Source organism: Cydia splendana, chromosome 20 (genome assembly GCF_910591565.1).
Source record: "Cydia splendana chromosome 20, ilCydSple1.2, whole genome shotgun sequence".
Taxonomy (NCBI): Eukaryota; Metazoa; Arthropoda; class Insecta; order Lepidoptera; family Tortricidae; genus Cydia; species Cydia splendana.
Genome location: NC_085979.1, coordinates 3,507,615 through 3,534,304, shown reverse-complemented (window position 1 = coordinate 3,534,304; position 26,690 = coordinate 3,507,615). Strand labels below are relative to the sequence as shown.

At 38.8% G+C, this 26,690-nt stretch overlaps 1 protein-coding gene across 1 annotated transcript; it reads right to left on the bottom strand.

Annotated features, from left to right (window-relative positions):
- Window positions 1-228: 228 nt before the first annotated feature.
- Window positions 229-25,796, bottom strand: LOC134800613 (zinc finger protein 436-like). Its single transcript, XM_063773098.1, has 12 exons — window positions 25,668-25,796; window positions 25,434-25,575; window positions 22,031-22,096; window positions 20,217-20,282; window positions 18,873-18,932; window positions 18,295-18,357; window positions 17,801-17,926; window positions 9,562-9,728; window positions 9,327-9,468; window positions 4,512-4,583; window positions 3,764-3,814; window positions 229-2,740 (listed from the first exon to the last, which is right to left on the bottom strand). Exons 1-12 carry the CDS (start codon window positions 25,794-25,796, stop codon window positions 1,683-1,685), a joined length of 2,142 nt encoding a protein of 713 aa, XP_063629168.1. The 3' UTR covers window positions 229-1,682.
- Window positions 25,797-26,690: the final 894 nt, after the last annotated feature.

Sequence of the window (26,690 nt, the reverse complement as noted above, 5' to 3'; positions counted from 1 at the left end):
AGAGGTGGCATTATGACCTGACTCGCCAGTTGGTATTGCGGCTACTATAGTGTTGAAGGGCCAATCTGATTTGTGGATGCTGAATATGAACTCCAACGTTAGTTACCATGAGTTTAATTACATATAGAAAATGTACAAAAATGATCGAGTGTCATACCAATGGATACTATGAATGGGATAGATGGCGCTGTACGGCGTGTTCATTTTGTCAAACGTCAACTTTTAAGAAACAGAATGACCGCATAATACCATCGTATAGCGCCATCTACACCAGCTGCCAAATCCAAAGACTTACACTTGACACATATATTATACAATCATTGAATCTTTGATGAAAGGGATGTTATATAAGATTCGCTTAACTTAATTCAAACTCGGGTAAATACATGTGTCAGATTATGCGATTTAGGTACGAGTATTAATGAAAAGGTAATAGGGTCTTGCTGAGAGGGTCGAATGGATTTACCCGAGTAGAAAATTAAGCGACACAAGTACTTATCTTAAGAAAAGTAAAAGATAGGAACTGCCCGCCTTGTCCTTCTCTGCCTCAACGAGTGTCACATGGACCGGTGATGGAGGTACGTACGAGGTAAGTACTACACTACTACCATTTGCAAAAGTAAATTATATTACATAGTGCAATAAGAGATGTATGAACACAGAATACAAAATAGTACTACCGTACAGAAAAGAAACTTCCTACAATACCGAAGTTTGACAGCGGTTCAAGGACGAATCGTGCTGTCCATTTCTAATGTATGGCACTATCCCTTTCGGCTATTTAGGGTTGTCAAAATTCAAGTCATTAATTATATCATCTGTGGCTTTGCACCCAAAACCCAAAGGCATATCAAGTTTTGCCAACCCTAATAATTGCTCGGAGCAATGATGAGCCGAAAAGAGTCGAGAATGCCCGAACCCTCTAGTTTCCTACCCCTGGTATGGACAACATTGTTAAAGAGAGTCAATATAGAATCACGATGGGCAGGGACGGGGCAGAGGGGTTTTATGACTCGAGTTTACAATTTTCATGCCGCATGTGATGAGGATATTCACAGTCACTTGGTATGTATTTTGGACTAATTCATTTAGCCATTTTCAATTTAGAGTGCTTCAAAGTCAACGGTGGATTGTACAATTTTTAAACGTTTTCTAATAATTTGTCAGACCAAGTATTGAAAATGTTACAATATGTTATATATTTGTGATCTACTCACAAAGCCCTTTCATTTGGTACCCCACGTGGTATCTTTAAAAGAAAATTAAAAAAAAGTTTGTACTGCCGACTTTCTGACGTCACAGCAACTACCCCCACCACTTTCGCGCCTGTCATCTCATATATTTTTATTCAGGGCATTACACTGAGTGCATCGATACCATATTCACCCATATCCGAGACGACATGAACGAAACCTAACCTGAAACCTGAAAAAATGGCCCTCTATTTGGGGTTGTTAGTGTGTAGATGAGATGTGTGTTACCTGTGGATAGAAAAGTACAGTCAGCGATAAAAGCTTGTAACAAAAATGAAATTTCGCCTAAAACTTTTTATTTAAACTCTTACTTACTTTCCAAAAGCTCAAAATAGATTGTGAAACATGTATAACGATTTGCAAAATTGCATGGACACATGAATGGAATTCGTTCATATATTGTATATCACGACATTGTAATCACGATCACTACTTACATTTGAAAGGCTTTTGCCTAGTATGTATTGTCTGGTGTGTTTTTAAATTTGATTTCCGACTGCATTTGTAATCACAGTGGCTACAATGAAAAGGCTTCTCGCCAGTATGTGTCCTTTCGTGTTTGCGTAAGCTTGAACTCCGACTGCACTTGTAGTCACAATGACTACATTTGTAAGGCTTTTCTCCAGTGTGTATCCTCTGGTGTATATTTAAGTGTGATTTCTGATTACTTTTGTAATCACAGTGACTACATTGAAAAGGCTTCTCGCCAGTATGTGTCCTTTCGTGTATGCGTAAGCTTGAACTCAGACTGCACTTGTAGTCGCAATGACTACATTTGTACGGCTTTTCTCCGGTGTGTATTCTTATGTGACGTTGTAAGCTTAATTTTTGAGTGAATTTGTAATCACAATGGCTACACTGAAAAGGCTTCTCGCCAGTATGTGTCCTTTCGTGTCTGCGTAAGCCTGACCTATTACTGCACTTGTAGTCGCAATGACTACATTTGAACGGCTTTTCGCCGGTGTGTATCCTGTGGTGTGTTCGTAATTCTGATTTCTGATTGTATTTGAAATCGCAGTTGCTACACTGAAAAGGTTTTCCAGCCATGTGTATTGTTTGGTGTTTGTGTAAATTACTTTTACACGAACTCGTGTAGCTACAGCGACTACAATTAAAATTATTCTTAACTGAGTGACTCTTTAAATGAGTCTCCAAACTTTTCTTGGAACTTGTTGTATACTCACATTCAGCACACATGAAATTTTTAACACAGTGTTCGCTTTTCTCGTGTTCGATTATAAGAAATTTTGTTTGAAAAGTAGAACTACAAAAATCACAAGCAAATGGTGTTGGTCCGGTCAACAAGTGTGTGTTTTGTATGTGGTTGTTTAATATTGACTTATTTCTGAAATTATCGCCGCAGTATTCGCAGTCGTATGTTTTGTCTCCTTTGTGAACAATCGCGTCGCCGCGAAGGCGCTCGAGCACCACGTAACACGCCATCGCGAGCTGTTCCCTGACGCGGGCGGCGCTGCCGTCCGAACACACTGAAACAAATTAACAAAACAATTTATTCGAGCTCTTTAGCATACTAGCGACCCGCCCCGGTTTCGCACGGGTTACACAATAGCTTAACAAATTATACACAAACCTTCCTCAAGAATCACTCTATCGATAGGTAAAAACTGCTTGAAAATCCGTTCAGTAGTTTTCGAGTTTATCGCGAACATACATACACACATACAGACAGACGCGGTGGAGGACATTGTTTTATAAGGTGTAGTGATGGCGAATTTCACATAGATAATCGACGTTTCATGAGATTTTCTCCATAACACTAAAGAGTGCCACTCGGACAAGCAAGACAAATCGCCTGAAGAGAGTCATCAATATCAGTCCAGACGTTTACTCACATTGACCATCCTTAGCGTTAGCGCTGTTCCATACTAATACAAAAGTAAACGGCCATGTATTGTAGCGGATTATTATACAACTTATACAGTATGTAAGTATGGACATGGCCAGTATGGAGAGGAGCATGCTGGGAATAAAACTAAGAGATCGAAGCAGATTAACAGACATTAGAAAAACAACCAAAATAGAAAACGTTTCCGTCTCATCACTAGAGATGCACCGGATATTCGGTTACTATCCGGTATCCGGCCTATCCGGCCATTATTTTAATATCCGGCTGGATACCAGATAGTGACCTACCATCCGGCCGGATACCGGATAGTAACATTGCTTGATTTCGGAGTAAACAAAATTTAAGAAACAGTCACGGTCATAATCATACTAGTTTATTATTATTAAACAATTTAAACATTCCACTGACTTGCACGTGCACTCATTTCGAACCTGAAAATGAGTCCGCGCAAATGTTCACTAGGAAACATGTCAAATTAAAATTGAAAATAAATTAAACAGCAAAACCTGCACAATGCGCACCTGAAATATCGAAATGTAGGTATAGTTCCGCCGGCCGAATATTCGGCGACTGGATACCGGATATTCGGCCGAGGGGTATCTACTCATCACAATCTACCGATCGCCTGGTATTTGGTACTTACATGACATCTCATCTTCGTCCACAGTTTCTGGCTTGATTATGAACTCTTCATCTGAAACAAATAATCTTTTTAATACAATTGCTCAAAAAGTGCTACTTTACGTAGTGCTTTTTACTTTTTCAGCATTTTTAGATTTAATTCTGACCGTATTTGATACATCCACACCAGAGTTTGGATGTTCAAAAACTTAATATATTTTTTATTTTGCCATTACACATTTATTACGTACAAAAAGTATTGTATTGTAATACTCATGTTACCAATATTTATTTTATTGTGATTTTTTTCGCAAATGTATTAAATAACGTCGTTCATTGTACGTGTGAAAGTGTTATTCACATCTTCTAAACCTGTCCACCACCACCGCCCACACTGTTAACTGTCCATCGGTGGACCTTATGCCTTTTGTAATAAGGTCCACCGATGTACAGTTAGGAGTGTTGCTGTTAGTACATGTGTCTTCTAATTCTTAACAATTACTTTACTGATGGTTGGGATTATTCCCACCAGGTTCCACCATGTTGTTACCACTGGTAATTGGTGGGATTTTTTTTTTCCCAAAAATAAAATTCCCAGTAGGTACTACTAACTCGGTTCAGTGGTAACTACTGGGAATTTTTATGTAAAACTGTTGTAATATTTTTGATCACTTAAGGCAGTTTACTGAGATACTTAATGGAAGAACATGAGAACAATGGATTAAATGAATATGAATATTACTGCATTTATTGTAGAGGAGTAGACGTACCCGATACAGTATCACCGGGCCCTTCTTCATCCTGCATTTCTGGATTTTCTGACTCGACTGCAGATTCTTCCTCTAGAGCAAACAAACACAACACTGATTACGTTATAATCTTGTAAGAGTTACGCTCAAACAGTGATTTTAAAGTATTTGGCAAGATATTGGAAAGTCAACCCTCGGCAGAAGTGTGTATGGTGCCGCCATCTAACATTACCACAGACCAACCCCTATAGACCGAGCTTATAGGCCGACTTGCGGTCACCGCCCGTATGGTGTATAGGTCAAATATAAGATTGTTCGCGCGCCGCTCCGATCAGTTGCGCCCAAGATTACGACGTTAGCAGTGTGCACGAGTCTAAGAAAATAAATCGTAAACTATTGAATTCATTGGGAAATCATGGGATATTGCAGCGTAAAATGGTGTGGCAAGTCATCTAAGACTTCTACTTACAAAACAGATGGAATAACATCCCACAGGAAAGCGAAATTCATTATTTCATTGAATAATGTTTCTTGTCCGCGGGGTTCATTTTATACTGGTCAGTAAGCAGAGGCGAAGTATGTCCGTCCCTTTTCGTCAACTTGAAAATGCAATGCGCTATCCCTTTCCCTTTCGACTAGTGATGTGACGATGATGGTTTTTCAGTTGCGGAAACTTCGTGCTTCGTCATACCGTATTGTACCATTTTAGACATAATATATAGGTAACATGTTGTGTAAGTTTTTTTAGAATCCTCTAGGTCAGCGGAGCAGTTAGGTCTGTCACGAGATGGACCTGATGATGAACTTCAAAGAAGTGCGAGGGAACTCGGTGTTGGTTTGTGATAGACATATGTTGTATGGGTTTTTTAGAATCCTCTAGGTGAGCAGTTAGGTCGCATGTCACGAGATGGACCTGATGATGAACTTCAAAGAAGTGCGAGGGAACTCGGTGTTGGTTTGTGATAGACATATGTTGTATGGGTTTTTTAGAATCCTCTAGGTGAGCAGTTAGGTCTCATGTCACGAGATGGACCTGATGATGAACTTCAAAGAAGTGCGAGGGAACTCGGTGTTGGTTTGTGATAGACATATGTTGTATGGGTTTTTTAGAATCCTCTAGGTAAGCAGTTAGGTCTCATGTCACGAGATGGACCTGATGATGAACTTTAAAGAAGTGCTAGGGAACTCGGTGTTGGTTTGTGATAGACATATGTTGTATGGGTTTTTTAGAATCCTCTAGGTGAGCAGTTAGGTCTCATGTCACGAGATGGACCTGATGATGAACTTCAAAGAAGTGCGAGGGAACTCGGTGTTGGTTTGTGATAGACATATGTTGTATGGGTTTTTTAGAATCCTCTAGGTGAGCAGTTAGGTCTCATGTCACGAGATGGACCTGATGATGAACTTCAAAGAAGTTCGAGGGAACTCGGTGTTGGTTTGGGATAGACATATGTTGTATGGGTTTTTTAGAATCCTCTAGGTGAGCAGTTAGGTCTCATGTCACGAGATGGACCTGATGATGAACTTCAAAGAAGTGCGAGAGAACTCGGAGTTGATTTGTAATAGGCATATGTTATTGGTCCATTTGAATATGTTTTCAATACAACCTTCTATGACCTTAATAAAACGGACAAAAGAAAATAATTGTATGAGATTTTGGTGACACTTTTTTCTCGTATCGAAAGAGATTGCGATTCTGAGTGGAAATAATATAAAAATTCTAAACTTTAAATTCTCTCTCTGAATTTTAAATTCAAGTTCTGGGTACTTTAAACAGAAATGCCCTAATATGTTAAGTAAAAATTTCAGGTACATTGTTAAATTACTTAATGAAATATTAAATTAATCAATAAGTATAATTATTAAGTAAGTTTACTCTAAGTATACTAAATTGGTAACAATTTTACCACAATAAATTTCGATGTCACTGGTTGCAGTACCCACTACCTGTAATGAACACAGGGTGACCACTCTTTACTATAACCAAAATTCCCTGACTTTTCCCGGTTTTCCAGGCGTTTTTTCAAGTTTTTCCCTGACCATAATCTTAAATGTAATAAATATAAAATTTATAATTGGAATACATTTTTGAGTTTTTGCAGAATTATCTGATAGCAAATTACAATTTATCAATACAATGAAATAATACAAAAACGGAAATAATAAGAAGTACCTAGTATCTGAATAGCTCAGTTGGTAAGAGCGAAAGCATAGTTAGACGGAAGTCGTGGGTTCACATCCTACGTCAGGTGACGTTTTTGTACTGTTTCATTGTATTTATAAATTGTAATTTGCTATCACAGTTCATACAACAGTTCATACAATTACCCAATAATTTATTTATATTTGTTGAAAGCTGTACAGGAAAAACCAATTGAAACAGTACAGAGGACTACCGAATTTATTGGATATTAAATGTATCATCATAATATAAATTCGTATAGATTAGTGTAAAATAATTTATATTGTAATTTCATATTATGAAATAAATAAATCTAAATCTAAATCTATCATATAATATAATCCAGCGAGAAATACTAAAGGGAACACTTTATACCGACCTTAATCGTATTAGTAAGTACTAGACTTCAACGTTTTGCGTATTATGGTACCAAAGCGACGAATTGAGAAACCTAATCTTTTGAAGTCGGTTAAAAATCTTTAGTGTCCAACCGAAACATGTTTTTTTGTTGAAACCGAAAATTTTGTAGACTTGTTAAAATCGTGGAAAAAATGAAATAAAACCGCTTTTATACACAAATTAAGGGGCTTTCAACACCCAATGTCCTTGAAATTGATGTTACTTAATACTTAAGCAGTTTATTAAGAAAAACTATTTGTTTTAATAAAGCAAAATAAAAAAGAAATTAAAATTCATTATATATTAAAGACCGTGGTCGTACTCGATACATGATTGAACGAATAGCCCGATAAAAAATAATAGGGAGTACTTATTACTGCAATGTTTTGCCGCCAGAGTGCAGCACTAGTGCACAACTGCACATACTAAACCATAAGCGTAACTTATACATACAAGGCCTTAAACAATTTTTTGATATAAAATAATAACAAAATCTATTGCAACTTGGTAATCTGTTTTTCCAATAACGCTTCTTTGGCAGCTCCTTCGAGAATTTTTCGCCTTTTTGTTTCTAGTTCTCTGACCATTTCCGCAGTTTTTCTTTTTTCTGCTCTGATTTTCGCCTCTGGACTTAAATCTTCCATCCTTTTGTGTAGCTGCTCCGTGTACAAGGAGTGAGCATTACGAGCCGCGTGGATCATTTTATATAAATATTTATTTTGTCTATACTGCCGTGGTAGGATATAGCGTTACTTATTATTAACCTATTTAGCGTCAGACGTACGACCCCAATATCATAGAAAACCGCAAATCGATGTACAGGTTAGCCGTTTGGCACACGCATACTAGAGGTAAAAATAAAACTTTTGACCCGCAGTTCCTAAAAAAATTTGCTGAGTCATTGTTTTTTTTATGGGATAAAAAAAAATTTTAGATTCATATACGATATGGCTTATTATTTTTTTGTACAATATACCACTGATACGTGATATCGATATCCTCATATCTAACCCCAAAAAACCAATTTTAAAAATAATTTCATTTAGTTTTGTTTTTAATTTTTCATTATTACAGTGACACAGTACTACTTCAGTACCTATTTTACGAGACTTATGGAACTGTAGTAAAGAGGTATTTCCCGTTGGATATATGGATATTACGTATCATTTTATGATTAATATGCACCGTATCTGCAGTACAGTTCCATTATGTTTCGTAAAATAGGTACTGAAGTAGGACTGTATTCACTTAGTATTATTGAAAAATTAAAAAAAAAACTAAATGAAATTATTTTCAAAATTGCTTTATTAGGGTTAGATGTGAGGATATCACGTATCATTTGTGGTATATTATACAAATAAAAAATCAGCCATATCGTATCTGGAGAAGCTCAAACTTGGTATGTTTTGAAAATTATTTTTGTTTTAATCTTAAAAAAAATGGCTGAAATGTAATGATGTGGTATAGTTTTAGAATTGCCTCAAAAAGCTCTTTCATATGATACCACACACAATAAGTTTCTGAAAAAAAAATATTTTCTTTCCCATACAAAAAAACAATGACTCAGCACTCCCCTCCTAAGGGAAATATTTTTAGGAACTGCAGGTCAAAAATTTTGTTTTGACCTCTAGTAGGTATGCGTGTGCCAAACGGCTTATCTGTACATCGTTTGCGGGTTTTTAAAGTGAACAGGTTAGCACATTCACTGCCCCCGACGCAAATGTGCGTCCACCGTCATACAAGTTTGTTCCTAGGCCACGCCCCCTGGCAGTGAATGCGTTAGACTAATTATAGTAGATATAATATAATGTTTGCAGATGGTAAAATTAATATTTTTTTATTATTTTATTATGTACTTATATTATGTACATACAGAGACAATTTTTATTCCCTGACCTCCATTAAATTTCCCTGACAATTCCCTGACTTTTCCATGACAAGCGAAATTCCCTGACTTTTCCCGGTTTTCCAGAAAGTGGCCACCCTGTGAACATGTCCCATCCCTACATTTACACGTGTCAGCGCGCCATGTTTAAAACGACCAATCGCAACGCCGTGGGCACCTCTCCCGCACCTCACAGTTTGGTGATTTGCGTCGGGAACAAAATGGCCAATATTAGGTTTCTAGAGGCGGTGTTCTGTGAACATTACAGATCAAAGTATGATTGTAACATAGTTATTCAATAGTCTCCTGGATAGACTTCAAACAGACTGACTAAATTTCACTACTTATTAGATGGGCGCTGTTTGCCTACCTTTGACGTGGCTCACTCCCTGCAGCCGCGCCTGCAGCTCCGCCTGGCTGCGCTGCACTTGCAGCTTGAAGTCGCTCGCGTCTCGCAGGCGGCCCACGCACACCGAGCAGATGCCGCACGAGTCCGAGCCGTCTAGTACCAGCTGCAAGTTTAATTATTCCAACAAGAACATCTAAGTTTTCACAATTTTGGGTTTTAAGTAGATGTTTCAATAACTAGATTGTCTTTTACTTACATGTATATCGAAGCTCTCTTTCAACATGTCGGCATATATCTCCGGTTTGCCGAGATGTGTGTACGGCGTCGTCAGGTCCTTGTCCGGAGCACACCGCAGACAGCAGCGACACGCGCGCGTCACGTCCATCACGGCAGCCGTGCGGTGCGCAAGAGTGCCCGAATGGACTTAAAACAAATACCACAACAATACGAACGTACAGTGCTGTTATTATATTAGAGAAATAGCAGCCTCAGGGCCTTTGGCAGAGTCAGCTAAGAGAGCAGAATAAGTAATTAGCAAAAAAAACAGCGTTCTTCCCGGTATTAACAGCCCGATATCAGAGGGCCTACCGCGAACCACGTTGGACGTGCTGCCTCCCTGTCACACTTACGTACGAATTTACACGCGCGACAGAGGGGCAACACGTAGAACGTGGTTCGCGGTAGGCCCTCAGAACAGAAATGACACTGACAGTGTGACAGTTAACGCTTGACAGTGACAGATAGCGGTGGCGAAAGGTACGTTCAGAAAAAGTAGTAAGTCTAAAAACTATACCAGACGGGCTTGACGGATCGCGATTTTGATTCGAAGACTTATCGGTCGTGTGGAACACAGTTTAATAAATAGTGTTAAAAAAGGCCCCATACCCACAAGAGCTTTAAACTTAGAGGATATAAGCAACGGAGACGCCATGTCTAAAATTTTCGGTACAATTTAGTCTGCCGTTTTTTGCGGGGGAGGGGCACATCAAATGTATAGGTACGTCATGTCATGTCAGATAAACGTCAGTCCATACATATGGTCGACATGTGGTTGACCATTGGCCGCCTATTTTCTACAGAGGGGAACGCCTGTTAATGGCGGCTCCATTGTTAATTAATCCGAGCTTAAAAAGCGTCGCATTTAACCCGACGTTGGCGCTTTTTTATCGTTTCTAATATTTGTGTTCATATGAACGCTTAAAAATCACTTGTGTGTCGTACTGCCTGCCTTTTGAACGTGTAGTAATAAAAACACGGTTAATTTTTAAGTACTTAGTCTATTTCCCTTACCCCGTTTCCGTATTCCGCTAAAGATTTAACATAGAGTGTCGAGATTCGATTTCTAGAATTCGTCCCATAGAAAATTTGAATTTCGCGCCTTTTTCTACTGACAAGATCTGCTTGACCCAGTATAATGTTGACCGTTTGTGAATTATTTGCTGAACATTAGTTGTAGCCCGATTTTTATTTATTGCCAGCAAAATATTTGTATGCTGTCCAAATGATTTACTTAATGGCATTTTTTTTTCGCAGATCATTTTTAGAAACGGCTGATCTTTTAATTACTTCTCATTATTTATTATGTGGTACTGCGACGCACTCACATCTATATACTCATGAAATTCCCACCATAGCGCCAGTGCTATACTCATTGCAATACCAATTGGCGACTGAAGTCATAGTGCTATCTTCTTTAACCTTGTTAAAACTAACCAAGAGTGAAAGAGATGGCATTATGACCTGACTCGCCAGTTAATATTGCGGCTACTGTAGTGTTGAAGGGCCAATCTGGTTTGTGGATGCTGAATATGAACTCCAACGTAGTTACTATGAGTTTAATTACATAATATATAAAAAATGTACAAAAATGATCGAGTATCATACCAATGGATACTATGAATGGAATAGATGGCGCTGGACGGAGCCATATTTTTCTGTGTTAATTTTATCAAACGTCAACTTTTAAGAAGCAGAATGACCGTATAGCGCCATCTACACCAGCTGCCGAATCCAAAACCTTACACTACACATATGTTATATACAATCATTGAATCTTTGATGAAAGGGCAGGGATGTTCGTGATGTTACATAAGATTTCCGTAACTTCCAACTCGGGTAAATACATCTGTCAGATTATGCGATTTTGGCATAGACTTAAATATACCCTAGATGACGCAAATGCATCTACTTCGTGTGTCCGAACCCAGACCAAGCGTCGAGGTTGGCCATCGCTATTGACAGCCCACGCGCGCCAGTTATTGCAGCCGGTAGTCCGTAAAAAATTAAAAAATGCCTCGTTGCGTGATAATTAACTGCAACAGCCCAAAAATTGCAAGCACCCAAGGGCAAGGACATATTTCCTATCACATGTAAGTAATTTTAAAATGATATTAATATTATGTATAAATTAATTTTAAAACAATTTTTAAGTATTCCAAATTGTGATTCCAATAATATACCTAAGTAACTATAGATTAACGTTACAAAACTATATTTACATTACATTGCGCGTTTAAATTATGACTTCACTTCTGACGTTGTGAGTTAAGAGACGATGAATATCGGAATAGCGATATTGTCGCGCATCGCTTCGACTTCGTGGTACAGGCCGTTTATCATTCGTCTGTCAAATTTAGCGACTAGTGTTGTTCGTTCTACCGATCGCTTGTAATAATCGATTTTTATCGATTTCGGGCATATGAATGATATTAACTATTCAAAAAAAACTATTAGTAGTTGTTATTGATAAAAAAAATCATGTGCATGTAATTGTAATTTTACACGACACCTTTAAAAAGAAGGGTAATTTAACAACATACCATTATATATCTGTCTACACGTTTCGTAGGGTTATACATTTCTATTGTGTTATAAAAACTTTAATTATTTTTGTTTTCCACAAGATCCAGTCATAGATTTTGAAAATACCAGGTTCATTGAAGGGAAAAGTTGGGAAAAAGGTCATTCGTCTGTTTTTATCATTCGTCTGTCGGAAAATCGATGTCATTCATGACAATCGATTTGTGATTTTTGGCGTGGTTCGCGGGGAGCGGGGAGTGAGCGAGCGAGACCGCAGATATAAAATCTATGAGCATGAGCAAGACAGTTGAATCGTAGCGGGCTAGAGGGGCATTGGTGTCTTTGAATCGGTTAGGATTTCCCCCCAAGTAACACACAAGCAGGATAATAGAGTAAAATTATCATCTTATTCAAATTAAGATTGCATAAATTTTGTGTATAAGCGGATTGTGGAAATTACTAAATTCGGAATAAGAAAATATGTGGGCCTAGTGGGGCCTATATACCAATAAATGCTGAATAAATTTTGCATAGTATCGGTTTTGCATATTAAAGCTGAATAATACTTATTTCTTACACAGTTAGTCACACATTATTCAGCTTAAAGCATTTGTGGTTACTAAATGCTGCATAATAGCAGCATTAGCAGCAATTAGCTGTATATATTTTGTGTTGTGAGATATTAAGCAGACAATATTAAGAAAAATGTGATAGTGGCTACTAAATGCTGAAAAGAACCGTCGGTGAAGACTTTCAACTGTATAAAAGCGGTTGCAGTTTCTGTTTTAATGCTAGTTTTTGAATAAAGGTGGACGCTATTACTGGAAGCTGTAATGAAATCCACATATTATTTGTTATTCAGTAGCTGCATATATGGGTTAGTTATGGCTTTTATAGACATAACGTCTGAATAATAAATACTAAAACAAAACTTATACTTAAGTTATAGCGATTTTAGTACACATATACTATCTTTTCTTGCTAACAGCTGCAAAATGAACGAAATGAGAAGCGCTATTCAAACTACTGCTTAGTATCAATAAATGCGCGGTGGAGAGGGTTCCGTAGCTTTATACACGGTCAACAGTGCTACTTGGGCCTGATTGCTTTGAGCTTGATCGTGTTTTTATTTTATTTTGAACGCATCTTGCGTATTTATTCTTTAAACCAACAATTATTTAAAAAATCGAGGTTTAGTATTCTTAACAATTCTCTTCGATTGGTTATTTTACACAAGATGCATTGTCGTTTTAATGACGTAAAACAATTGCTAGCTACCATCGTAAACACTGTTAACTGACCATTTGCATACCTTACTGCAACGAGATAAAGTTTACCAATGGCCATTTAAGGTTGTTGCTAGTTGGCAAACAAGGTGTCAAATGCTAGTTATTGATATTGTTGCATTAAAAACTTGTAGACTGGACTGGGTATGAGAAAAATTAAATAATCACCCCCATTAAAATATAGCGAAATCGATTCTCCACAATCGATCAATCGATTTTGAACAGACTGTTTTTAGGTTTCAAGTGGGTCTACGCATACCCATCCCACACTATACTCGTACTCATACCTAAACAATACTGCCCATACCAAACTATACTTGTACTCATACCCGTGATACCCGCTACTCGTAACCACACCATACTCATGCTATACACATCTTCGTACATCTTTGCGTATACCTTTACCTACTACATATTTGTCGGAACTGATAACGGAAAAAATAACTGTGTAATCTGCCGTGCCCCCAGATTTATCATATAACTTAAATATTATATCGCGTTTATAATATTAGTAGGAAGTAGGATTGAATATTGCCCGTGTTACATACCTATAATGTTTCTCATCAAACTAGTGAGGATCTATGTGGTTTTTACTATTTGTGTACAGAACCCTAATAGGCTTTAAGATTGAGAAAACAATTACTATTATACTGATGTTATTCAAAACTTGTTGTTCTAAAACCATTATTATCTAACATGTAGCTTAGTAATGCGAATAATGTGAATGCTTAGTCAGAAATTTAGCACAAAATAGCTGTGGCAGCAGCTTATATTCAGCACAGTCGGACGCCATTACGGTTGCTCATATTCTAACCTCTACAATTATATAGGAATTTAAAATGAACTGAAAATTCCATTTATAAAACTAGTTTTATCGTAGCATAATTTGTTAAAGTACATTTTCTATCACTAAAACATCTAAACACCGCAAAAAAATTACAAATTTAAAAGTGGAGTACTAAATTTTCTATATTTACTTTTTAAACAGTGCATTATTTACGCGGCGCTTTAAAATTTTAAATAAAATGTATACATATATTAACAGTAAAGTCGCATGCGCAATGACATTGAAGTTATGTAAACATCAAATAAATATATGGGTGATGTCCTCCTTATTTTGTAAGTATTCAGTACAGAAACTACACTTTGACACGAGTCCACAAATTAAAATGGAAGACAAATCATTGATTTAACACAAATATCTGAATATATTTTCTGTAAAAGTGCACGTTGGAACCAAACGCTTCATAACGTGTGAATAACTGATGCATTGTGTACAAAGCTGGATAACTTTGGTTTAAAAGCGGTGTAGAAGGTTTTGACAGCCTCTATACAAGTGTTATTCAGCGATTCAATGTGTGGGCACACACTTATACAGCTATTACATTACTGTTATTCAGTAATAAGCGGCGTGGGCTAGCCCACTTTGCGCCCAAACCTTCTGTATAACGCCTGTATAAACGCTTATACAGACGATATACAGCTACCTTATTCAGCATACAGTACGGCATGCTCTATTATTCAAACAATATTAAGCTACTTTTGTGTTACTTGGGCCATGACTAAATTGGGGCTGTGACGTCACAGTAGGTGGTAAAAAGTCGGCACGCTTGGTTTCAATACAAATCGTGATATTTGCTTCATCTAGGGTATATTTAAGTCTGTGGATTTTGGTATTAAGAAAAGGTAAAAGAAGGGGTAAGAGGAGGGGTAGATATTAGCTGAGAGGGTCGAATGGATTTACCCGAGTTGTAAATTAAGCGACGCATAAGTACTTATCTTATCTTAACAAAAGTAAAAGGTAGGAACTGCTCGCCTTGTCCTTCTCTGCCTCAACGAGTGTCACATGGACCGGTGATGGAGGAATAAAAATGTACTTAATATATATTATACTGTAAGTACTACACTACTACCATTTGGAAAAGTAAATTATATTACATAGTGCAATAAGAGATGTATGAACACAGAATAAGTAACAGCACATACATACTATCGTACAGACAAGAAACTTCCTACAATACCTACCGAAGTTTGACAGCGGTTCAGGGACGGATCGTGCTGCCCCTTTCTAATGTATAGCACTATCCCTTTGCTATTTTGGGTTGTCAAATTCAAGTTATTATCCTGTTTGTGGTTTTGCACCCACATGCACTTCAAGTTTTGCCAACCCTAATAATTGCTCGGAGCAATGCTGAGCCGAAAAGAGCCGAGAATGTCCGAACCCTCTAGTTTCCTATCCCTGGTATGGACAACATTGTTAAAGAGAGTCAATAGATACACGATGGCCAGGGACGGGGCAGAGGGGTTTTATGACTCGAGTTTACAATTTTCATACCGCTTGTGTTTGATACAATGTTTTTCGTCGCACTTGTTAAAATACATTGCCCGCCATTTTGTTTATTGTTTGAGGTAAAGGCATGAAAGACAGAGCCACATTTATTTCATAAAAAATATCTAGTCAGCTATGTAATCATTACAATTTAACTTTTTTAAACGTACATAAAATAATGACTATCAGTATATTGAAGGTAAAACTCATTTAAGTATAGCTTAATTTTAAATAAGAGTATCACTTATAAACTAAGTATAATAAACACAATTAACTTTTTGGTTGTGTCTTTACATCTTCCTGAGAACTAGAAGCAGTTATTTTTAATATACAAGCTTTTATTTAACTTGCCCTGTTAGTATGTATGAAGGTATGTTAGTTTAGTTAGTGTGGGTCAAATCATGGAAGCTAAATTTGACCCACTTCTTGATTTCCGATTGAGCTGAATTTTTGCATACGTATGTAAATTGGATGACAATGCAATATTATGATGACATGGAGCTGATCTGATGATGGAGACAGGAGGTGGCCATAGGAACTCTGAGATAAAACTAATTGTGTTGGGGTTGTTAGTGTGTCGATGAGATGTGTGTTGCATGTGGATAGAAAAGTACAGTCAGCGATAAAAGCTTGTAACAAAAATGAAATTTCGCCTAAAACTTTTTTTATATTTAAACTCTTACTTACTCTCCGAAAGCTCAAAATAAATTGTGAAACATGTACAACGATTTGCAAAATTGCATGGTCACCTGAACGGAATTCGTTCATAAATTGTTTATCACCACATTGTAATCACGATCACTACTTACATTTGTGCGTCCTCTGGTGACTTTTTAAATGTGAACTTTGAGTGCACTTGTAATCACATAGGCTACACTGAAAAGGCTTCTCGCCAGTATGTGTCCTTTCATGATAACGTAAGCTTGTCCTATAACGGTACTTGTAGTCGCAATGACTACATTTGTACGGCTTTTCTCCTGTGTGTATTCTTATGTGACGTTGTAAGCCTGATTTCAGCCTGCATTTGTAATCACAGTGGCTACACTGAAAAGGCGACTTGCCAGTATGTGTCATTACGTGATAACGTAAGCTTGTCTTATCACTGCACTTGTAGTCACAATTACTACATTTGTACGGCTTTTCACCTGTGTGTATTCTTTGGTGAACTCGTAAGTTTCCTTTCCAATTGCTCTTGAAGTCGCAGTTGCTACATTGAAATGGCTTTGCCCCAGTATGTATAATTATGTGTTTTTGGAAGTCTGATTTCTGACTGAATTTGTAATCACAGTAGCCACATTTTAAAAGCTTCTCTTCAGTATGTGTCATTTTGTGTATTCGTAAGGTTGACCTAGCCCTGCTCTTGTAGTCGCATTGACTGCATGTGTACGGCTTCTCTCCAGTGTGTATGTTCTGGTGTTCTAACAAGTTTGCTTTCATCCTGCACCTGTAGTCGCAATCGCTACATTTGAATGGCTTGGCGCCAGTATGTATCATCAGGTGATCTCGTAAGCTTGATTTACGACTGAATTTACTATAACAATAGCTGCACGTAAAACGCTTCTCGCCAGTATGTGTCCTTTCGTGTCTTCGTAAATTAGAACTACTGCACTTGTAGTCGCAATGACTACATTCGTAAAGCTGTTTTCCAGTGAGCATTCTCTGGTGCCTCCGTTCGTGCGTCTTCTGGTGACGTCGCAGGTTTGATTCAACACTGCACTTGAAGTCACAGTTGCTACACTCAAAAGCTTCTCCAGCAATGTGTATTGTTTGGTGTTTATGGAAATCACTTTTACACGAACTCATGTAACTACAGTGACTAGAATTGACATTATTATCCAAAGAATGACTCTTTACATGAGTCTCTAAAGTTTTCTTGGAACTTGTCGTATACTCACATTCAGCACACATGAAATTTGAAACACCATGTTCACTTTTCTCGTGTTCTATCACAAGCAATTCGGTTTGAAACGTAGAGCTACAAAAATCACAAGCAAATGATTTTGATCCGGTCGACAAGTGTATGTTTTCTACGTGTTTTCTTAAAATAGTCTTTTTTCTGAAATAGTATGGTTTGTCTCCACTGTGAACTTCAGCGTCGTCGCGGAGGCGCTCGAGCACCACGGAACAAGCCATCGCGAGCTGTTCCGTGGTGCGCGCGGGCGGCGCTGCCGTCCGAACGGCGCGGGCGGCGCTGCCGTCCGAAGACACTGAAACACAAATTAACAAAACAATTTAAACAGATTACAACACATAATTAATTTAACAACAATTTCGACTTTGTCCAGGATTGTCATCAAAATAAGGTGGTCGAGAGGATATGACTTCCGACTTTCAATCCGAAGGTCGCGGGCCAAATCCTGGCTCGTACCAATACATTTTTGGTACTTATGTACGGAACATTTCTTCATATATTCCATACATCCTGATAAAATCTGCATACATCAGCGAAGAAATTCATAGGTGTACTTATGTGAAGTCTCCAACGCGCAGTGGGCCAACGTGGGGACTATAGCCCAAGCTCTCTCGCGCACGAGAGGAGGCCTGTGCCGTAGTATCGTGGTGTCGCAGTACTCACCCGACACACAGTCCTCGTCACTCGCCGCGTCCGACGACTCCGACTTGACTGCCCGCTCCTCCACTACAACAACAACTCTACTTCATGCGTGTCTTACATAACTATACAGTTATATTTAAAATGAAATAGTTTTAAATACTCGCATTTGCGATTGTGGATTACCGCGAGGTAGGTTAGGTTTTCTAACCTACCTCGTCCTAAGAATTGGCTTAGTCGTCAAACGGAGGCCAGGTTGAGAATCCACTTTTCGATACAGCAAGTATGGCGACGTGGGTACTTTAGTCGGGGCTCATACTGTAAAGTAGATCCTAAGTTACGAAAAGTCCTATCACAATCTACGGATAGCCTGGACGGGAGTACGAGACCTAAAAAATCAAGAGATTTAGATACATTACACGTAAATATTACAAATTCACAGAAGTACCTTTATTTCGAAGATTATTTATAATTATAACAACCAGACTGATATATCCCGGTATATTGGTAGATTGGTTCACCGATTGGGAAACCTTCCCAATGCTACAGTTTGTGTATTCTCTAATAATTGTAACACCGTTGCTATTCAAGTTGGTACTTACGCGACATCTCATCGCTTGTCTCATCTTCGTTCGATTCTGGCTTGATTATGAGCTCTTCATCTGTAACAAACATACTATTTGTGGCTTAATTGTGTCGACGACTCAGGGATCTCGCATCCTCGCTCCGGTCCGTGTCGTGCCTAGTGCACCAGATCTCATAGTTCAGTGTGGCAACGCTGCCAGTGTCGTGGGGGAGATTGAGCTAGCGGCTGTGGGCCTTGATACTACATTTAATCATATAACACTTAAACACATTCATTGCCACCCAGCCAAACAAGACATCCGCGCCAGGGCCCTATTTCACCAACGTAACAAATGTCGCATTTGTCGACATCACTGTTACTGACGTCGCAGACCTCCATAGGCTACGGTAACCGCTTACCATCAGACGGGCGGTGTGGTTGTTTGCCACCAACATGTTAATTAAAAAGAACTCCACTATATCGCCAGTAAATAAGTATTTATTTTGCGAAGCTAATGACAATTGTCACAAGAAATACGACAATTGTCACGAAATTCCGACACAGAACTCATTTGCTGTCAAGAATTACCGAAAGTTCTTTGAAATCTTGTCACAATTGTCATCATTATCATCACAAGAGAAATACCTGTTTTTTGATGATATAATAAAGTTTTTTTTAATAATACAATGATGGTGACAAACAGGAATACGGCCCGCACGATGGTAAGCGATAACCGTAGCCCATGGATGCCTGTGACGTCAGCAACAATGAGACTTGTCGAATTGTCGCACCTGTCACGTTGGTGAAATAGGGGCCAGGCCACAACAATTTTGTCATATAAAGCAGTAGTACCACGATCCCGACTATTGGGTTGTCCGGCCTGGGAACGAAATCTAAAAATACCCGATAGTCGGGTTTTCGGCACTGAATGTGTTTTGTACACATATTTAATTACACAAACGGGTCTACCGCAACTCAGCTGAAACGTTGGAATTTAAAGTAAAAATAATCAGTGATTGAGATGGATCAAGCAGTTAATAGTGGGACAGAATCATGACATTTGAATTTGATTACAGCTCAAGAGAGAAATCTGATATTACCATGAGTAATAATATCTTCGACAGCTATAAGACAATTTATCGACGCGAATGTTGAAGGCGTATAGAGCGCCATAGTAAACAATATCTGAACAAACAGTCTGATTTCCAGCTAAAATGTATGAAACAGCAAAAATTTTTTCCGCGATTTCGGGGTTGGTACCATAGTAAAAGTTGCTCAGTATAATTCCAAAACTACCCTGGCAACGGGAATGCAGTTATTTTTTAGCCACCCTGTTATTCCACTTGAACTACTGACTTGTAGCTATGAAGCAGGTACTCACGCAACAGCGGCTCACCCTCGTCGCTCGCCCCGTCTCCGGCCGCCATGTTTAACCGGAGCATGTCATCTAGAGCAACAACACTATATTAAACCCCATGTTCTGCGCAGTAACCGGTACTGAGTGATTTTTTTACTGTCCAGAAAAAATAATAGTACTAGGTACAGACGGTTCACTCTCTAACAAAACGCGTCTATTACGACAGATATGACCGCAAGGTGGCGCAAGCGCGATCAAGCGTCCGTTCCGTAGCGGTGCGCGGCAACTACTACTGCTAGACACCGAAATTGGTGTGGACTGCATGTACTTGCAGTGACGTAATGAAATCGCGGAGTGAGCCACGCCGGGTAATAGTTGATTAAGTCAAAGGAGATTAATAGTCACAGACTTAAATATACCATAGATGACGCAAATGCATCTACTTCGCGTGTCCGAACCCGGACCAAGCGTCTAGGTTGGCCGTCGCTATTGACATTCCACGCGCGCCAATTGTGGCAGCCGGTAGTCCGTAAAAAATTAAAAAATGCCTCGTTGCGTGGTAATTAGCTGCAACAGCCCAAAAATTGCAAGCACCCAAGGGCAAGGACATATTTCCTATCACAGGTAAGTAATTTTAAAATGATATTATGCGTAAATTCATTCTAAACAATTTTTTAAGTATTCCAGGTTGTGATTCCAATAATATACCTAAGTAACTATAGATTAACGTTACAAAACTATATTTACATTATTACATTGCGCGTTTGCTTTGAGCGTTTGATTTGACGTTGTGAGTTAAGAGACGATGAATATCGGAACTAGCGATACTGTCGCGCATCGGTTCGACCTCGTGGTACAGGCCGTTTATCATTCGTCTGTCAAATTTAGCGAGTAGTTTTGTTCGTTCTACCGATGAATGATATTAACTATTATAAATTTTTTATTAGTAGTAATTGATCAAAAAAAATCATGTCCTAATTTTACACGACACTTTTAAAAACGAGGGTAATTTAAACATATACGATTACATGTTTATACGTTTAGTATGTTTATAAATTTATATTGTGCTAAAAAAAAACTTTCATTATTTTTGTTTTCCACATGATCCAGTCATAGATTTTGAAAATACCAGTTTCATTGAAGGGAAAAGTTGGGAAGAAGATCATTCGTCTGTCTTTATCATTCGGCTAGCAGAAAATCGATGTCATTCATGACAATCGATTTGTGATTTTTGGCGTGGTTAGAGGGGGAGCGGGGAGTGAGCAAGCGAGACCGCAGATATAAAATCTTTGAGTATGAGGAAGACAGTTAAATCGTAGCAGGGCAGAGGGGCATCGGTGTCTTTGAATCGGTTAGGATTTCCCATCACTAATTTGCGGCTGTGACGTCACAGTAGGTGGTAAAAAGTCGGCACGCTTGGTTTCAATACAAATCGTGATATTTGCTTCATATATGGTATATTTAAGTCTGTGTTAATAGTACACTTTTTATGTACATATAAGTAATGAATTTTCCTCTCACATTCATTACTGTTCGTATGTTACAAATGATAACATTAAAAATTTTACATAAGTTTCTATGTTATCCCAATGTCCATTTATTTTAAGTAACTTCACTGGGTGATATAATGTGAAGTTAGCCGGCTGCTGCCTTCAACCAGTCATTGAAACTAATTTCTCATGCGACATCTCTTAGACAATAATATGTCTGATGTGTCTTCTAATACTTAACAAGTATCTGAAGATTGCTAGATACTAGCAACATCAGTTGTGGTAACTTCTACTCACCAGCTTATTAAAAAATAATAATGACTATTTCTATCAGTAGAGTATACAGACCTGATACAGGCTCACTGGTCCCATCTCCGTCCTGCATCTCAGGATCCTCAACTGCAGATTCTTCCTCTAGAGCAAACAAACACAACACAAATCACATCATCTTCCTGTTATAGTTATGCTCACACAGCAATTGTAAAGAAGTCTAACAACCAATTAAATTACTTTCTATGAAAATATTTTAATGAGTGTCAATATTTTAATGAGTGTAATTTTACATGTCAGGTACATATATGCTTAATGCTAAGTCTTATAATTAATTAATTATTAGATTTATTTACATAGTTGGACAGGCAAGGCTGAGCCCGCGAACTATAGTAGTTGTTTATTAGATAAATTAATGTGTAAGTACCTATATTATAGTATTATCTACTTGGTACAGTGTTAGGTCTCGAAAAAGGCATCGATTGAGTAGTATGCGTCAGACGCCAGTTTAGATTTAAGTTTTTTATTGAAACATAGGTCGCTGGTGGTTTGTTTCAACTCCAGCTGGATTTTATTATATACTTTAGGTCCTACCGTATGTATACACTTTCTAGACTTGGCAAGTCGCGTCTTAGGTGGATTAAGTTCAATAGGCCTCCTGGAACTCGCACCTCGGGCGTTGCCACGAGTCGGAAACAGTGTTATGTTGCGTCTTACGTATTTCGCCACTTCGAAAATGTATAGACACGGCAGGGTAAGAATTCCTGTTTGTTTGAATAGTTCCTGGGCTGGGTGGTCCCATGGGACGCCAGATATGCACCGAATTCCTCGTTTTTGGAGTTTGAATGGCCTTAGTCGGTCTGCAGCATCGCCCCATAGGTCGACTCCGTATGCTAGTATTGAATGAAAGTAGCCGTAATAAGCTTTCTTAATATTATTAATGTTTAGACTGGGGCGGAGTCTGCCCAGGGCGAAGCAAGCGGATGACAGGCGGTCACATAGCTGATCAATATGCGGACTCCACGTTAGTCCGGAGTCGATTATCAGGCCTAGGTATCGCACTTGGTCAACCTGAGGGACGTATTGGCCGTTGCAACTTATATTTAAATCGTGCACTCTGTTACTTCGCAAGCAGAAGCGGAGTATGTTAGTTTTTTCAACGTTTAATATCATTCCGTTGGCCGAGAACCACCTTGCTACTTCATCCATTACTTTGGCCAATTTAGTTTTGAGTAGAATTTGATTTTCAGCTGCTACGATTACACAACAGTCATCGGCGAACATCACAATTTCCGCATCGTCGGTGGCGGTTGTAAAATCGTTCATTAATATTGAAAAAAGGTTATTACCGATCACGGATCCCTGCGGAACAGCAGCGTCCCCCAATTCCAGGAGATCAGATCGTACTCCGCGTACGGAAGTTAGTTGTTTCCGGCCCTTTAGGAAGGAGGCTATCGTTTTTAGGAAGCTGCCATATGTATCTATTCCATAGTGATCTAGTTTGGATAAAATGACAAGTCGCAGAATATGGCTGCCACCTGTAGCCCGGCATCGAGGTGGCCGGTCACCCTGGTCACTACGTCGCGTGCCGCGTCGATGGTTGATCTCCCGGGTTGGTAAGCATACTGCTGAGTGTTTAATAAATTATTAGAGTAAAAATGAGACATTAATTTTTCACTTAGTACTCGCTCGAAGACCTTCGAAAATAGTGGTATTAGCGAAATGGGTCGATAGTTCTTTAAACTGTTAAGGTCGCCCTTACCTTTATATATCGGTTGTACCTTGATATTTTTTAACGTGCTGGGATAGGTACCTGCATCTATACATCTATTTATTAGGTCACAAAATATATCAATAATAAATGTCGGTAGTATGTCAAGTAGACGAGACGACATATCGTAGATATCCTTCGAGTCTTTACGTTTGATCAGTTTTATTGATTTAGCAATGTATTGAAAGAGGAATGGTTCATTTTCAATATGCTTATTGTGTTTGTTTACGTACTTACTAAGATAACACAGCGCAGCGGGAATGTCGGGGCAGGCGCAGGTGGTCTTGTTCGCGTCGACGTAGAACCGGTTTAGCGCCGCGGCGGCAGCCGAAGTCCGATGCTCGACGGTCGTACCAGCTGATTCACTTATCAACACATCCAGCGAATCTTTTTTATTATTGTTGCTACTTGTTTCAGATGCAATTATATGCCATGATGTCCGGCAGATGTTATTGCTATTTGAAATCATGTCATTATAATGTTGCTTACGAGCGGCATAAAGTTCTTTCGAGTACCTAGTTTCGAGATCCAACACTGTGTCGGCAGATAATTGACTATGTGACGTGTTATTATTGTTATTATGCAGGGCTGATTTTATTTGTCGTAGGTGGTTTCGTAATTGAATAACAGGTTCGCTTACCCATGCCTTGCTATAATTTTTAAGAGGATACTTTTTCAATGGAAAGTTAATATTATAAAAGTTAATTATTATGTTTATGACAGAATTAAATATAATGTCGGGACTATTTAGGACAAATGCCCAGTCGTAGTTATATAAACAGAGATTGAAGTTGTATTTGTTCATATCTGAAAACAGTCTTTTCCAAATGACATTGTTAAGTTGTAACACTCTTAGTATAGTTATGGTAATTAAAACACATTTGTGGTCAGATACAAGCATATCGTACGGTTCTACACATAACACTTCGTTTTTTTTAATATTGGTATAGGCGTGATTGATGCAAGTACTAGTTGTATTGCAAATTCTGGTGGGGAAGGACACCAGTGACGTCATGCCAGCTGATTTAACTAGGTCAAGTAGGACCTTTTTTTCGTTAGTTTTAGTTAGTAAGTCGAATCTCCTACAATTATAACTTTGTTTTGTTTAAATACAGGAAGTTCGATAATTTAATTTAACTTTGATATGAATAATTTAAAATTGTTTGGCTCACCTGACTGGGGAGGAGGTTTATAGATACATACAACGAGCACGCTTATACCTATATATTCGGCCGCACACGCCTCCAGGGCGGGTGAGGTGTTCAAAATTAACTTGACACAAAAGTGTGTCGAGCTTGATGGTCGCACCATACACACACCAGCTAAGGGTTGATCGCCCACTGCACGCTAGATGGTGTTATTAGACTTCTTTAACATTATAAACCTAATTAAGATTTTGAACACCAGGCCCGCTTAGCAACTTTTGCTGCTGACTGTATGTGACATTTAATTTGGTTTATAATTTTAAAGAAGTCCCATAAATCTATCTAGCAGGCAGTGGGCAGTCAACACTTAGCTTGTGTGTGTGTGTGTGTGTGTGTGTGTGTGTGTGTGTGTGTGTGTATGGTGCGACCAAAGAGAATATAATCACTACCATCAAGCACTGTAGATTAAAGTGTGATTGTAATATTTTTATTCATATTCTTCTGTACAAAATTCAAATAAAATGACTAAACTTCACTAATAGTTTCCCTAGTGGTGGTTCCCTACCTTTTACACGGCTCGCTCCCTGCAGCCGCGCCTGCAGCTCCGCCTGGCTGCGCTGCACTTGCAGCTTGAAGTCGCTCGCGTCTCGCAGGCGGCCCACGCACGCCGAGCAGATGCCGCACGAGCCCGACCCGCCCACTACCAGCTGCAAGTTAAGTTATACCAACAAAAACATTTAAGTTTTAACATTTGTTGGTTTATGTAGATGACTCAATAACTGGATTGCCGTTAGCTTACCTGTATATCGAAGCTCTCTTTGATCATGTCGGCATATATCTCCGTTTTGCCGAGATGTGTGTACGGCATCGTCAGGTCCTTGTCCGGAGAATACCGCAGGCAGCAGTGACACGCGCGCGTCACGTCCATCACGGCAACCGTGCGGTGCGCAAGAATGACAAATACCACAACAATACGAGCGTACAGTGCTAATATTATAATAGAGAGATAGCAGATAATTAGCAAGAAAAAACAGCGTATGAGCCAAAGCGTACTCCCATGACACTTGACAGTGACAGCCAAGACTCAGGGTACGTTCAGAAAAAGTATTAAGTCTAAAGCTATAACAGATGGCCGTACCAGAGGATCTACCACGAACCACGTTCGATGCGTTGCCTCCCTGTCACACTACGTACGAATTTACAAGTGCGACAGAAAGGCAACACGTCGAACGTGGTTTGCGGTAGACCCTCAGACCACGAAATTGGTCCGAAGTATTTTCGATCGTGTGGTATATAGATTAATAAATAGTTAAAGCTGGCCCGGACGGAATCATCAAATCGACCTATATGATCAGGGTTCGTAGCCAACGTGCAATCGTTAACAATTAACCTTAAGTTAACAATTAATCTATGTTTTGAGGGAGTTCCCTCTGCCAACAAACTGCCCTGCAGTTTGGCAGAAGAAAAAATCTGTAACATAGGGTTTATTTCACCTGAATAAATTAATTTTTTTTTCGTTAACGCACCATAGCTAATGAAACGCAACTGTTACTGTATGATAGAGAGAATAATAAAGAATGATAGAGAAAGATGACTAGGATATGCAACAGAGCATAAACAATTGGCACGTTGGCTACGCGGCCAGAAAAAAAGTAGGCGTCAGGCCCATACACATGTATCCATTTGTGTTATTCAAACGCTCTTTTAATGCGCGTTGAAAAAGCTCTCGTACGAATGGGGCCTCAATCTCAACCAACTGGACTAGCCTTTAACTATTTATTAATATATTTACCACACGATCGAACAGGCTTCGGACTAAGTT